The sequence below is a fragment of the Canis lupus genome, chromosome 11 (genome assembly GCF_011100685.1).
Source record: "Canis lupus familiaris isolate Mischka breed German Shepherd chromosome 11, alternate assembly UU_Cfam_GSD_1.0, whole genome shotgun sequence".
In the NCBI taxonomy this organism is placed as follows: domain Eukaryota; kingdom Metazoa; phylum Chordata; class Mammalia; order Carnivora; family Canidae; genus Canis; species Canis lupus.
Genome location: NC_049232.1, coordinates 52,682,473 through 52,698,696, shown reverse-complemented (window position 1 = coordinate 52,698,696; position 16,224 = coordinate 52,682,473). Strand labels below are relative to the sequence as shown.

Genomic DNA, 16,224 nt, shown 5'->3' with positions numbered 1-16,224 from the left:
CCCGGTCTTTGAATTATCTTCCAGGAAAGAGGGGACATGGGTCTGAAGGAGCCTCAAGGTAAGTAAAAAAGTGGAGATGTCGGGCCAGGGGAAAGGGCCTTGGCTGGGAGTCAGGAACCCGAAGGAATTACTGGAGCCTTGGCTTCCCCTCAAGTGTGTGATGATGCTGGGCAAGCCTCTTCTCCTCTCTGGTCTCAGTTTCCACATATAAAAAGGGGGTGGTCTTCATGAGAGGCAAGACTGCCTGCCTCTGCCAGGCTGTCCTCCAAGTTAGGAACAACTCACGTCTATCACCCAGCTGCTCACTCCCAATTTGCCTTAGCCTCCTGAAGTCACAGCAAGACAGGAAAAAGTTGGCTGTGGCCAGGCTAGGCGCTTCAACTTGGCCTTCCAAGGCTGGGTATGGTGGCACCCCGATGGGCTGGCAGGGTAGGCAATAGGCAAGGAGCAAGAGTGAGAAAGAGGTGAGAACTACCTCTCAGAAATACCAACACAGGGCCATGCTGCACTAAGGAGAAAGGGTTCAAGGCAGCCTGGGAGAAATGAGAAGGCTCCCTTGGGGAGGTGGCCTCTGGCCCGGTTTTTAGGTAGCATATGTCCAGGAGTGAGGCGAAGGCAGAAAGGACACTATGGGCTCTGCAGACAAAGCTTCCTAATCCTGCTTTGAAAACAAGAGTTCCACAGCCACTTCCATCCCATCGTGGCCCCTCTTCCCACAGACCCCCCCCCCACCCTGCCAGCTGAAGGACAGACCACAGAAGAGTAGGGAGACCCAGCAACTCAGCACTCAAGCTAGAAAGCAGACAAGACATTGAGCTGGTTCTGTGACCATATCCCTACTCTGATGTTTCTTTCTCCTCCTGGTTCAGCCCAGACAAAGTCTGCTCCCCATCCCAAGGTCTGCTCCTTCTCCACTGACACCATTAGGGTCCCTGTTTGGTCCTCTAAGCCCTGGCCACAAGTCTAGTGTGTGTGTGTGTGTGTGTGTGTGTGTGTGTGTGTGTGTACATGGGGGGTCAAACAGTTGTTTGTGCATACATATGTGATTGGGGGCCCTAGGGTGATTATGTGGATATGTGTATATTGCAGTAGAGAGCCAATGGCTGCCCATGTTTGCTAGTGACTTTAGGGGATAGATTATAGTCTGTGGACCCACGCAAAGAGGAAGCCACAGCATGACTTAACTACCAGGGGTGCAGGAAAGCACAATGCCACCTCAAGGCCACACACAGCCCTGGGACAGTCTCACTATTGACACCCTGTTAAGCAGAGGTGCCCCTCCAGGAGCCCAGTCTCAGATTCCCCAGATGAATCTTGGAGGGAGCTTGCAGATCATGCTTCCCTGACCCCACAATGTCTCTAGACACAGTCAAGCAGAGGCAAGACCTTCAATCTGAGGTCCCAAGGCTAGGACAGAGCTCTCCCTGCTGCAGGAGGGGCCCTTCATTCCTGTGTAGGGCCCTACTTGGTGTGAGAGGAAAGTCCACAGGGCCACTCAGCCTGCACCTTGCTAGATGATGTAGACCCAGCAACACCCAGATATTCTATATCAGGAAGGATTTTTGTGACCCTTAGCATGGCTTAACAGAAAGAGGGGGAAAGAAAAAGGAGGAAGAAAAATGCCCATGGGAAAAAGAGGCTTCTTATTTCTAGAGGTATGCAGACAGTAGCAGGATGAGGCTAGGCACAGAAATTGGAGAGGATTTCTGCCTAGGAATGGTTTGAATTTAGTGGCCTGGGAACACGTGTGTCCTCATTCATCCCCCTCATGCCTAGCATGGTGCCTGGTGTGTGGTTGGGACTCAATCTCTTCATTCTGGACTGGATAAACATGGGCCGAATAAGAGGGAACTATGTCATGCAAGGAAGGCACTCACAGGAACCAATGCTCATTCCTGACCCAGGCGTGGGCAGGGCAGCACATCCCATGGGTTTATTGACATCATGCCAGGTGCCTGAACACTAAGGAAAAGTTGACTTATGCTCATTATCTGGTGAGAAGATTGAGGGGAGAATGTCGGAAAAAGATGTTCACCCAGTGTGATAAAAGAACCACCAACATTCGGCACCTGATAAAAGCAAACTTCTGCTGTGAGCATGATGTAGGTTCACACAGCTGGGAGGACTGGATTCTAGACACACCTTGCCACAGACCCACAATGTGATCTCAGTTTCCTACCTGTATGGTGAGATCCAACAAGTTCACCTCTCAGGGAGCTGTCCATGCTGATGCCCTATGAACTCATGGGGTCCAAGCATCTCTGGCTCAGGCCCAAAGAAAATAGGAGTTGGGGGGCCAGGCCAACTAGCCCTTCGAATTTTAGCTTGAAAGCCCATGATGAAGGTCAATCCACACATAGTAGCTGATGAACAGGCCCTGTGGAGGGACAGGTAGATGAGCCTGCTGATAGGCTCAGAGTCCAGCAGTCCTTCCCATGAGAGGCACATGTCTGCTTCACACGTGGAGACCAGAGCTAAGCTGAAGGCACAACCAGACTTCTGCAGGCTGAGAAATAAAGAAGAGCATTCCCAACCATGGAAAGAGTGTAAAGCATCTCAGAGGCTTCCTAAAAGCCGGGAGGACCCCTAGGAACCATCTAGTCCAGGGATCCTCACAGTGGTACTGTGGCCAGCAGAAGCCACATCACCCAGACAAACATAGTCAGAAACTGAGGATAGAGCCCAGCAATCTGTGTTTTAACAAATTTTCCAGGTGATTCTGATACACATTAAGATTGGAAGACCTCCGGATTTTTCCCAAACTGTTAGTAGAACACTTATCTGCTGTAGGGGCACCTGGGTGACTCTTGGTTTCAGCTCAGGTCATGATCTCAGGGTCATGATCTCAAACCCTGAACTTTGCCAAGCGCTGCATCTGGCTACGCTCAACAGGGAGTCTGATAGAGATTCTCTCTCTCTCCACCGCCCCTTAGTCTCTCCTCCACTTGTGGACGCACACAACACACACTCTCTCTCTCTCAAATAAATTAAAAAAAATTTTTTTTGCTATAGATCAATGTAAAAAGACCATGGTTAAGTAACTTTGGGAATTACATGCCCTACACCACTTTTGGAAAGTCACAAATTACACTGGCAGACAAGGCTCTGAGAAGTCTTGCAGTAAATGGCTTTATTTTCTATTAATTTAGTGTTGTCTCAAATTATTTTTTCAGATTGCCTACTAACATTTCTATTAACACTCTCTTAGGGAAATGTTGATCCAGATCAATGTTTACTTTTCACATGGATGAATTGCAGCCTAGAGGTGCACAGATTGCCCAAATTCAAGGGCAGAGTGTGTGTAACAGCTGAAAAAGGCCCCAGCAACATACCTCAACCCAAAAGAGGCTCTGTGGATTCTCCACCACCCCGCACTCTCTTCCCCTTTATCCCAGCTATATGTCTCCTGAGCACTGCAATATGGAGTTGGTCAATAGGACAGAGATCTTTGAGTTCTTTCTGAAAGGATTTTCTGGCTACCCAGCCCTGGAGCACCTGCTCTTCCCTCTGTGCTCAGCCATGTACCTGGTGACCCTGCTGGGGAACACAGCCATCGTGGCAGTGAGTGTCCTCGATGTCCACCTACACACGCCCATGTACTTCTTCCTGGGCAACCTCTCCATCCTGGACATCTGCTACACATCTACCTTTGTGCCTCTGATGCTGGTCCACCTCCTGTCAGCCCAGAAGACCATCTCTTTTGTTGGCTGTGCAATCCAGATGTGTCTGAGCCTAGCCACAGGCTCCACAGAGTGTCTACTTCTTGCCATCATGGCCTACGATCGCTACCTGGCCATTTGCCGGCCACTCAGGTATCCCGTGCTCATGAGCCACCGGCTCTGCTTGTTGCTGGCAGGAGCCGCCTGGGGACTCTGTCTTGTCAAGTCAATGACTGAGACTGTCATTGCCATGAGGTTGCCTTTCTGTGGCCACCGCATGGTTAGTCACTTCACCTGTGAGATCCTGGCAGTGCTGAAGCTGGCATGCAGTGACACATCAGTCAGTGAAGTCTTCCTGCTGGTGGGTGCCATTCTGCTGCTGCCTATACCCCTGGCATTCATCTGCCTGTCCTACACACTTATCCTGGCCACCATCCTGAGAGTGCCCTCAGCAGCTGGGCGTCGCAAAGCCTTCTCCACCTGCTCAGCACACCTGGCTGTGGTGATGCTGTTCTACGGCATCGTCATATTCATGTACATGAAACCCAAGAGCAAGGAGGCCCACATCTCTGATGAGGTCTTCACAGTCCTCTATGCTGTTGTCACACCTATGCTGAACCCTGTCATCTACAGCTTGAGGAACAAGGAGGTAAAGGAGGCTGCCAGGAAAGTATGGTGTAGGAGTTGGACGTCCAAGTGAGGGAGGTCTGGACTCTTCAGGTTAGTAGGTGAGGGCTTCGTATGTCTATGGTGAGGACAGGTAGGGCACAGGGCTGAGTCTGGAATCTTCACCCCAGTGAGGTGGCACCAAGTCCCCCTGATGCTGCCACAGAATTGCTCACAAAGCACCGCTTGGCTCCTTCCCTGGCATCGCCCTGGTCAGCTCTCAGCTTCACTGCCTGAAACTTTACACCAGCTCTTGCCTGGCCTCAAGACTGCACTCTTAGTAGTCCTTCTGCTCTATCCTCCCTGGGGCATCCAGAGGGACCTTTTTTGAAAACCACTTCCTCTCCTGACTAAAGCCCCCAAATGGCTCCCCCTGCTCTCAGGACAAAGTATAAGCTCCTCAGTGGGGGCATTCGAGGCCCTCACAAGCTGGCCCTGCTGGTCCTGACTAACCCCCAGGCAGAGTTCTTCCTGCTTTATTTTCAGTGTTACTATAAGAGCAGGGAGGTTCAGAATCTACTCTGTCCCAAGGTCCAGACCTACCCAACCCTAGGCCCCCCATAGGTTTTGCAAATAAATACATGAACACATCAGTAGAGGGGGGATAGGAGCAGAGCCTGGGGTCTTCCCTGAATCTGAGCAGAGCTGAGACAGGGTTCAAAGATGACAGGTATGGCCTGGTGCCCCAGGAGGTGACAGGAGAGGCAGTGATGAAGCCCAGAGTCCATGATTTCCAGAGTGGTCCAGCCATCAAAGTACCAACCACCCTGAGCAGCCCGGGGCCTATGTTCCCAATGTCTGTCTTGAGCAGCAACAGCAGCTGTTGCCATACCTTCCAGCCCAGCATCCAGGCCTCACCTGGCTCTGGGGAGACTTGCTCTACCCTTCCTTACCTCATCACAGGGATCCTGCCAGAGCTGCCCCTGCCTCGTGCTCAGCCTCTTCCCAGCTTTCCTTTCTGACAACTCAGTGAGCACATGGTGGAAATGGATGCAGATTCAGATATCTCCATTCCTTGCCCACCCCCACCCCCACCTCAGTGGCACCAACTATATGATGCGGAAGCTGGCCTGGGCCTCCAAGAAGCAGTCCAGCTCTCCTGCCCCCTGCTAGAGGGAAGCACAGTCTTTGCTAGAACCCTAGTTCCCCTCTAGTCCCTCTTTCTGCTTCACATGTTGGTTGGAAGAGGCACAGAGGAGAGAAACACAGCCTTCTGCCTGAAGCCCCACATTCTCTGACCACGCCAGAATGAAGGCTGCCCGCCAACAGGTCCAGCTCTGATGCCATGGGAGGAGTTTGGATGTTATCATGTGGGCACCGGGGTTTACAATCACATTTTAGACAGATCACTGATTAGATACCATTTTTCACCCATGAAATTGGTGAAGAATTTTTCTAATACCTTATCGGTAATGAAGGTGCAGTGAAGAAGTGATGTCATACGCTGCGGGTGGGGATGGGAATAAGTTAATACACATTTCCTGAAAAGTCAGTTGACAGTATGAATCAAAAGACTTAAAAATTGCTACACTCTATGACTTAACACATCTACTTCTAAGAATTAGTCTAATATGATCAGTAGAGGCACAAAGATTTACAAATAAGAATACATATAAGGACATTAATCATCATATTGTTTATAGTAACAAAAAGTTGTAAGAATCTTAACATCCAATCATAGAAGAATGTCCAAATAAATATTGGTGGTGTCCAATAATAGAATGTGATATAGCCTTCAAAAAATTCTTATTTTTTGAAGAATATTTATTTATTTTTTAAAATTTTTATTTTATTTTATCTTTTAATACTAAATTTATTTTTTATTGGTGTTCAATTTGCCAACATACAGAATAACACCCAGTACTCATCCCGTCAAGTGCCCCCCTCAGTGCCCGTCATCCATTCACCCCCACCCCTCGCCCTCCTCCCCTTCCACCACCCCTAGTTCGTTTCCCAGAATCAGGAGAGTCTTTAGGTTCTGTCTCCCTTTCTGATATTTCCTACCCATTTCTTCTCCCTTACTTTCTATTATTTATTTTCCTTTATTTATATTATTATTATATTCCCCAAATGAATGAGAACATATTTTATTTATTTATTCATAGAGACACAGAAAGAGAGAGACAGAGACACAGACAGAGGGAGAAGCAGGCTCCATGCAGGGAGCCCAACATGGGACTCATCCCGGGTCCCCAGGATCACACCCTGGGCTGCAGGCGGCGCTAAACTGCTGCACCACCGGGGCTGCCCTGAAGAATATTTAATATGAGAAATGCTCGCAATGTAATTATAGTAGGAAAAAGCGGAATTCATAACTTTGCACTCAGATGATCCCAATGTTATTTTTTAAAGTATTTTCGTTATGGATTTGTGAATTAGCATAAATGCAAAAAATCCTGGGAAACTATGACAAAATATTAAGAGCTGTTTCCACCAGGTGGTGGGATTAAATAGGATTGCTAGTTAGAGCCGATCATTTTCTTATTTAACTAATTCCAATATTTATAACATGAATGTGACTTTGAACTTAAAAATAAAGTGATGCATTTTTAAGAAACAGAAGATCAGGGGATCCCTGGGTGGCTCAGTGGTTTAGCGCCTGCCTTTGGCCCAGGGCATGATCCTGGAGTCCCGGGATCGAGTCCCACATCAGGCTCCCTGCAGAGCCTGCTTCTCCCTCCTCCTGTGTCTCTGCCCCTCTTTCTCTCTATGTCTATCATAAATAAATAAATAAATCTTTTTTTTAAAAAAGAAATAAACGGAAGATCACCTGGCTCCAGAATAGAGCACTAATGAGAAGGCCTCCAGCCCGGGGGGTGGTGGGGGGAGATTGGTAGCAGGAAGTAAGGGAGCTGTTGCTGTCACCCAGGCTCTCACAGTGGGGATAGGAGTAAGTCAGGGGCAGCCTGACCAGGTAGGGAACCACACAGGGTGAGGGCAGCTGAGAAATACTTGGGATATACAGATGACTGCAGAGCTGGGAGACAGAGACAGAGGCCTGTGGGTTGCAGGCTGGGTTTCTGGCTTATTTGGGTGGACAGGGCTGCAGCCCCCTAAGACAGAGATGGAGACGATGAGAGACGCAGGGGGATGGTGTTGAGTTCCAGGCATCCACGGGTGGTGGCAAGAGGGTACTGTTCTATGAGCATGGAGAAAACAAGTAGGAACAGTCTTTGGATGGGAAGGAAACCTGTAGAGACCTATGTACTGGACTGAACCCCTGATTTAATGTCCCTCACAAGTGCATGAGGCCTCTCCTTTGAGCAACGGACTCTCCGAAACTTTCATGAGTCCCAATCCTCACAACATTCCGGAATGAAGACACCCTATGGCAGGGGGCCACACACTCCAATCCTCGGATCCAAGGGGCAAGATGGCAATGAGACCCGATCAGATTCCATCCGGTGTCTGTCCTGTGCCCACTTCACCGCAGCCAGGCCCTCCTGGGGAAGCACAAGAGTCCTGGGGTCTCCAAGCCCCACAGCTGCCAAACCCACCAACTTGTGTAGTTTGAACTTTAAATTGGGCAGGGACTGCAAGGCTCCCCAGGGCATGGAGCAGAGAGCTATGTGGCAGGGGACCAGGAAGCTGGTCCTCGAAGCTTTGGCCCTGGCTCATCCCAGCACAGTATGTTTGCTGGTAATGAGCTCAGCACTTGTCTGCTCTGCTCTCCCAAGCCCTGGGTCAGCCCACCTGGCAGCCTGCTCCAGCTACCTGCATGTGCTAAAGCCATGGGGCTATAGGTATGATGAGGTAAGGACAATCCATATAGCATGAGGACCATTCTCATGAAATCTTTTTTAAACATATGAATAAACCAGAATATTTGCTTGTGAAAAAGGACATGATACTTGCAATAGTGGCTACCACTTACTGATTACTTACCATGTGCCAGCCTCTGCTAAGAGCTCTGCATACCTCATCTCACTGGATCTTCAAGATCATCCCACAAGGAAACACTATACTCATCTCCACTTTACAGGTAAGGGAGGCAAGGCTGAGAAAACTGCTAGCAAGTGGCAGGTCTGGGACCTGAGCCCTGGTGGGTCTGACTCCAAAGCCTGCACTCACCTGCTCTGCCATCCAGCGAGGAAGTGGTCAAGCAGGAATCCTAGATCCAGGCATGTCAGGGAAATTGTAACAGAAGCTTCGGTCCTTTTATGTCCATCACCTTTATTTTTAAATAATTTGTGAAGCCTAAAATAAAATATTAAATGGTTCAAACTAGATTTGCCAGCCAGTGAAATTGATATAATATTTACCTTGCAAAGTAACCCTGGGTCTGTCAGACCTCAGGGTTGGAAGTTGCTAGATAGAATGAGGAAATGTTTCAGAGGTTACAGGGTACTAGGGGTCACCTAACTGAGTAGTTCCATTCACAGGAGAAATTTAACCAAGTTCATACAGCAGAATCAAAACAGAGGCAACAGAATCAAAGCTGGATCCCTCACCCCTGTCCCAGGGCTCTCAGTCCTGGTTCATGGCACCACACTGCTTCTCAGGAAGTCTAAATTGGGGTGTGGAATTCGACAATTATTCTCAGAGACACCTGGTTTGCAATCTCTCCATGGATCTGATTTTCCAGGACATGACAAAGTGTGAGACCTTGACAGATAGATGCAAGAGTGGTTTTCTGAGTGTATTGTGAAACAATACCATACCTAAATATTCAGCAAATTTCAGGCTGTCCTCCTCGTGGCATGTGGTAGGATTATACAGAGCCAATGGAGTGTGGGCAGGTGTGACACATGTCCCTTCTGGGGCAGAGCATGTAACTGCTGATGTGAATGCCTACTGTGTTCTTCCCCAGCCAGAACAACTGGCAATGTCTGAATGGTGGAGCCTCCATCAGCCAGGGTCTCTGAGGAGGACAACATGGAACAGAGCCCCCTAGAAAGCTATAAAGGACATGGAGCATGAGAAAGAAATAAACCTTTGTCATGGTAAGCCATTTAGATTATGTGTGTTACCGCAGCAAAACCTAGCTCATCTTAACTGATACACCCAGGTAATGGCAGCTGCTCCCTGATGCCCCATCCTGTACCCATGGTGCAGAGTCAAAGCTGTCTGTGAGCTGGATGCATGGTATCTTCTAGACACAGACTTATTTCAGGACATAAACCTGTGGCTCCATGAGCTGGTTCTAATTTCCATAAATGTGTTATGACCAGACTCTTAAATTGTGAGAAGACCCACAATGGAGGCTCCACCATTCAGGCTACTCTCTGATGTAGCTCTTCAGAAACAGCAGCTGCCAAGGCAGGGAGAAGACTGGCACGCCCAACACTCTTAGCTGCATCCTCTGTTGCTGTATGTGTGCTGGTGGAGGAGATGATCTCAAGGTGAGACATCTGGGACCAGGATTTGGGGCAGCGGAATAGCACCAGATCTCAAATGGCGATCACCAGCAGCTCTCCTGGGTGCAGGCCCTGGAGGGCAGCAGTGGTGGATTGGATGTGACCCTTTGATTAAGACAGCTCACAGTCTATGGAGAGAGAGACCACACACTACAATGCAAGGCAGAATGCAATTAGCCTGAGCTTAAAGCCGTGAGCATCACATCGTATTGTTGGCATAGTCAGCTCTCTGAAGGCATCTGAGCAGGCTGTGCAGAGGAGGGATGTGAGAGCCAAGCCTCGAAGGATGAGTGGAAGAGAAAAGCCACTCCAGGCTGAGGAAAGAGCATGAGAAGAGGGACGAGATAAGAGAGTGTGGACATTTGTTCATCAATGGGGAGTAGTCTAGTGAGGTTGGAGCAGGTGTGTATGAAGGGATGTAAGGGAGGTGAGGCAAGTGGGCAAGCCAGAGCCTGTTCTCAAAAGCCCTTAAATACCCCTGCCTTTCCCACTTGGTCTTTTTGTTAGAGACAAGGGCAAAGAAGAGAAATGTGAAGAAAGGTGGTTTCCCACCTTTTATCCACACAGACACATGCAACTATGTCAGGTGTCAGAATTTGAGACTAACAAAGGTCATTTTGTAATAACACACTCAAAGAGACCAAACCCTTATACTTGCATCTGAAATGCTGTGGACAGAATCCAGACACGTGAAGTCATAACCTAGAAAAAGGTGCTTCCTTTTAACTTCTTCTTTACAGATTTCAAGTTTCACTTTGTCTTTACATCCCAGATTCTCTTTGAGGTTTCTAAAGCCCAGAGAGAGGAAGGGATGTTTCCAAGGGCACCTAGCATGAGGGAATGAGTGTAAACTCTGTTAGAGCAGAAGCCACATCTGCTTCTGCTGTATTCCCATCTCCTAGCACAGGACCTGGCACATAACTATTTGTGCTCCAAAACTATTTGTTTCATGAGTGAATGAATGAGCCATCATCACACTAAGGTGATTCTTTATCTTTTTGCCAAACCTCAGCAAGAGAAATCTTAACCTTAATTGTTCATGTGGATGAAATTTAAGGTCAAGTGCTGATCCAGATGAATCCGCTGCCCTATAGCTCCAGAAACCCCCTTAACAATCACCCTGATTTAGGCTGGAGGAGGGGAAAGTGGAACAGGCTCTGGCGATAAAAGGGGTCATGACAGAAGCTTGAACTCTTCTTGGGAGGTGGCAAGCACAGATCCAGCAGGAGCCCTGTGGCTGAAGAGAAAATCTTTGATCAGGATCCTCAGACAACATGCAGTGCTGGGCGGCTCACTAGAACCTTTGTGGGTATGTCTCATCAGAGCTACACACCACTTCCATTTTTCAAAAAGACACTGAGTCTCAGAGAAGCCCCATGGCTTAGTCAATGTCACACAGCTAATTAGTGCTGACGCTGGGGTGCAAAGCTGGTTTTTTTTTTTTAATCATGCATGTTGAATGACTGCTCTTGGCCGCACTCATGTGGGAGGCGTAGGAAGGAGACAGGGTCCTGCTCTCAGGTGTAGTGGAGGAGACAGGTGCACAATACACCGTAGAAGAACACAGAGGGTCAGCCAAGGGCTAAGGGAGTACAAGAAGGAAGCAGGTAACCCCTCACAGAGCAGGAGGGAGAGAAGAGACAGAGATGGAAGTATGCTCTGAGGGACAGGAGGAAGCCCCCACTGGGGGAGGGAGTGAGGACATGCCTCTTAAAAAAGGAAATTCTTGGGGCACTTGGGGGGCTCAGTCAGTTAGGCTGCTAACTTTTGATTTCAGCTCACATCATGATCTCAGGGTCCCAGGATCGAGCCCCATGTTGGGCTCTGCACTCAGCAGGGGAGTCTGCCTCAGGATTCCTTCACTCCTTCTGCCCCTCCCCTTGCTCTCTCTCTCTCTCTCTCTCAAATAATCTTTAAAAAAATAAAATGGAACTTCTTGGGCAAGATGTAGCCCTAGGAAAAGACAAGGTGTGTTCAGCAGAGGGGGAGCCTGCCAGCCCCTACAAATACTAGATGCATTGAGGACGAGTAAGGGGAAAAATCCGATCCTGAGGGACAGACAAGGGCTCCAGTGCTGTCACAGGACACTGGCCTCTCAGTCGGCCCAGGAAGGAGGAAGTGACTGTATCCTCTGTATGTTAAATTTCATACTCAGCTCCTGTTTCTGCTTTAGACCAGGGACTACATGGGCCATAAGATAGCCTGCCTGCCTAACAAGACAGCTGTGCCTTGGGGACATGAGGGGTCCCTCCTATGAATACCTGACACTGGCATTTCCCCAGGAGGCAGGGAGACCAGCTCAGAAGAGCAATGAAAGCCACCTGGGAGAAAAGTGTGCCTCCCCCTCCTTTAGAACTAGTCCCTGACTGACATGGCCCTGACAGATTAGAACCTGGTTTTCCCTCCTCCTGTAACATCATTGCCAGTATCATTTATCCCACAAGGCAATATGGAGACCAAGAATGGAGCCACTTGGCTGGCATGACCAGGGATAAATCATGTGACCAGTGGCTCTATTGGAATATATACATCCTTGTATGTTCTTTTAAAAATTAATAGATGAGGGGGGCACCTGGGTGGCTCGGTCGGTTAAGCATCTAACTCTTGATTTCAGCTCAGGTCATGACCTCAGAGTCCTGGGGTCCAGCTATACACACACACACACACACACACACACACACACACACACTGCCTGGTTGGGCTCCCCACTCAGCAGGAAATCTTGTCTACCTCTCCCTCTGCCCCTCCCCCTGCTTGTGCTGTCTCTCTAAAATAATTTTTTAATCCTAAAAAAAAATCAACGGATGAGAGAAGGGGGAAAAAAATCAATGGATGGCCTATCATTCCTTAAAGAGAAATGACTGCACATCAGGCTTACACATCCTGCGGAGTGTGACTGTCTGATCCTTAATGCCCAAAGGAACCATCAAGTAAGTATCACCCATACTTACCCACAGGCCTTCAGACCTCACATCGCCTCATTCAGGGAAGAAGGGGCAGCCTTATGATAGGTGTGGTATGGTATGTTTCTGTCCATTTATTTTTCTTACTGCTGTACCCCTAGCACCTAAACAAGACCTAGCACAGAATAAGTATTCAAAGCATATTCAGCAAATGAATGAATCTAAAATACCAAGTGCAAAATTCAGCCATATGGAGTCATAACCTAGAAAAGATACTTCCTTTAACAGCCAAAAACTCTTTAGATTACAGAGGAGTATGCCAAACATGAATCCTACTCTCTTGTCTCCCCTGCCCCCACCATGGGGAGAACAATGAAGAGCCTAGGGGGCTAGAATGTGCCTTGAGTCCTTAAGTTACAGCAGAGCTGCAGAGAGGGCCAGCTTGCAGGCCTGAAGTCCAACCCTCTCATTATACAGATGGTGAAACTAAACCACCGAGGCAGGGATGACATGCCCCCGGTCAGGCTGCTTGGCTTCCAGGCCAGTGAGAGCTTCCTCTGACACCTGTGTGGTCCGGACAGGACTGAGGGAGAATGAGATGGCAAACCAGACGGCTGTGACCGAATACATCTTGCTGGGGCTTCAGGAGCACCATAAGCTCGAGATGGTCCTGTTTGTGCTCTGCCTGGGCATCTACTCTGTGAATGTGCTGGGGAACTCCCTCCTCATAGTGCTGAACATGTTGGACCCCCGTCTGCACAGCCCCATGTACTTCTTCCTCAGCAACCTCTCCCTGATGGACATCTGTGGCACATCCTCCTTTGTGCCTCTCATGGTGGTCAACTTCCTGAAAACCCAGAGGACCATCTCCTTCCCTGGCTGTGCCCTGCAGATGTACCTGACCCTGGCTCTGGGCACCACGGAGTGCCTGCTTCTGGCAGTGATGGCATACGACCGTTATGTGGCCATCTGCCAGCCACTTAGGTACCCAGAGATCATGCGTAGGCAGACGTGTGTGCAGATGGTGGTGCTGAGCTGGGGGATGGGCTTTGCCAATTCACTGCTGCAGTCCTTTCTTACCTGGAATGTCTCCTTCTGTGGCCACAATATCATCAACCACTTCTTCTGCGAGATCTTGGCAGTGCTGAAACTGGCCTGCGGGGACATCTCTCTCAATGCACTGCTAATAATGGTGGCCACAGTTATCCTGACACTGGCCCCACTTCTGCTCATCTTCCTGTCCTACATTTTCATCCTCGCTACCATCCTTAGGGTGCCCTCAGCTGCAGGCCGGTGCAAAGCCTTCTCCACCTGCTCTGCCCACATCATAGTGGTGGTAGTTTTCTATGGGACCATCTCCTTCATGTACTTCAAGCCCAAGGCCAAGGACCCTGACCTGGATAAGATTATTGCATTGTTCTATGGGGTTGTGACACCCTCACTGAACCCCATCATCTACAGCCTGAGGAACGCAGAAGTGAAAGCTGCTGCTATAGCCCTGCTGTGGGGAGACCTGCTCTCCAGGAAGATGTCCCATCTTCCCTGTTGCTCTTCAACTCTATCATGCATGGCAGGCTAGGTCCATCATGGTAATGACTTTGAATTGCAGTAGCTAAAACCACAAGGGTTTATTTCTCACTCTTGATGCAGATCCATTTGCTGTTGACTGGGTGGTTGGGGTCTCTCTGAGACATTGTCTTCATCCCTCTGGGCCTCTGAACCATTGCTAGTCACCATGACAAAGCCTGAACTGGCTCTCTGAGCTTCACTTCCACCTCCACTTCATCAGCCAATGCAAGCATTTGCCACAGCTAACATCGAGGGGCAGGTGAAGCACACTCATCATGTGTCCAGAAGGAACAGGAAGACTGAGAAATGTGTGAATAGTCTAATGGCTGCCATGTTATCCTACAGTCAACCCAAGAGCCACTGGAGATTTGCCTTCCTGACCACCACTGCCCCACACGTCCAGTCAGTCATAAAGTCCTAGAGAATCCACCGCCTAAGAGCTCTTAAATGGGTCCTCTCCTTTCTACTAATATGCCTCCTCAAGAAGCCTTCACTATCTCTCTCCCTCCGATACTGCAACAGCTGTTTTCACCAAGCTTTCTTCCTGCAAACCCCCTTCAAAATCCACCCTCTCTGCTCACTGAAACACCAATCTGAAAAAAACCCAAAAAACAAAACCCCAATCAGATCGTTCCACTCTCCTGCTTAACTCCCTCCAATGGCTCATTTCCCATGAGATAAAAAACAGACCCCACCTCTCCATCCAACCTCATCCTAGCTGCTTATCTCAGCCCCACTCCACTCCCACACATTGTTCGAACTCAGACTCCCCAAACTATTCCCAGTTCCCCAGCAAATAACCAGTCTTTCCTGCCTTTGTGTTTCCCCCTTGCTCTTCCCTCTCCTGTCCAGCCACTTCTTGACCTTTACCTAACAGGTACTGGACACTTATCACAGACCAGGCTAGGCATTACACTGTGTTCTAAGTGTGTTACTGACTGGGGACCACTTGGAATGACAGGAATCTCAGTGGAGGAATACAATATGGACACTGGTAACCAAAGAGAACCCTCTCCCAATACCTTGGCATTGTGGAAACTCATTCAATTCTTACTCAAATCTGCCCCCCTCTTCAAGAAAACCCCTTCTGAGTGGGGTCTGTCCTACTCTCCATCCCTCTTCAGTGCCTTCTGTACTCTGACTCTGTCCTGAATCCCAGCGATTTGGGTTAATGCATCCTAGTGACCTGATGTTCCACATCATAACATGGTTATGTTTCTGATACTGGAACAGACATGAAGCCCACTCCTCTTGGCTCACCATTCTGCTGGCCACATCACTCTGCTCAGTGCCCCAAGGAAGAGACAGAATTACAGAAAGCAGAGGACAAAGGGATTTTTTTCCCTGGCTTTTGACCTTCAAAAACCTAGGCTCTAAAGTCTTAACAGGAGAGGCTGAGGGCATAGACAAAAGATTTGGGAGAAAATCTAAGTAAAAAGGAGGTTTCCCCACCTCCAGATTAATAAAAGCTAGGGAAAAGGAAGAGAGAGGAGGGGATGTAGTGAGAGCACTGGCACAGAAGGGTCCCAAAAGAAAGAGGCCCAGAGCCCCATTCCCTTGTCCAAACCCCTGGACAGGTTTGCAGGATCTGAAAGATGCAGCAATTCATGCCTTATTGGTCAAGTAAAATCCCGAGTGGACCCTCAGAATCGAAATGGCTTCAAGGTATATGTGGGCAGCTCAGGCCTCACAGGTCTGTGTGTGGCACAGAAGTCGGGGAGAGCCGTAGCACTGCAAAGCATTATGCAGATGGGAACAAGAAAGCACTCGGGACTGGGCAGAATGACGGAACTCTCAGGGGATAGTGTAGTGTGGACCTCGGTAACCAGAAAACAGTCTCTCAACATCTTCCCATTATATAAGATCTCGAGACTCAGCTGTGACCCTTGTGGAAGAGAAGAAATCCCAAATTGACGAAGGATCTCTCTCAGGCAAAATGGGGGCTCAAAATAGAAGTTACGTTCTTGTGATATTTCTTGTACATTTGTGACTTGTACCTGCTAGTCCAATTTCCTGAGACCTCAGCTTCCTTTCCTGTTGGGTGTGGGCACAAGGGAGGTTGTCTTGCTA

The 16,224-nt window shown here is 48.8% G+C and overlaps 2 protein-coding genes across 2 annotated transcripts; both read left to right on the top strand.

Annotated features, from left to right (window-relative positions):
* The first annotated feature begins 3,399 nt into the window (after positions 1-3,399).
* Positions 3,400-4,359, top strand: OR13J1 (olfactory receptor family 13 subfamily J member 1). The gene is given in 1 exon segment (NM_001388916.1): positions 3,400-4,359. A coding segment is annotated over 1 exon segment (960 nt).
* Positions 4,360-13,174: 8,815 nt separating this feature from the next.
* OR13E1 (olfactory receptor family 13 subfamily E member 1) lies at positions 13,175-14,164 on the top strand. Its single transcript, XM_038553289.1, has one exon. The coding sequence runs from the start codon at positions 13,184-13,186 to the stop codon at positions 14,162-14,164; it is 981 nt and encodes a 326-aa protein (XP_038409217.1). The 5' UTR covers positions 13,175-13,183.
* Positions 14,165-16,224: the final 2,060 nt, after the last annotated feature.

What these genes read in the sequence shown, in the direction of transcription:
- OR13E1 (XM_038553289.1), top strand. Translation starts at nt 13,184, where the DNA reads ATGGCAAACCAGACGGCTGTGACCGAATACATCTTGCTGGGGCTTCAG.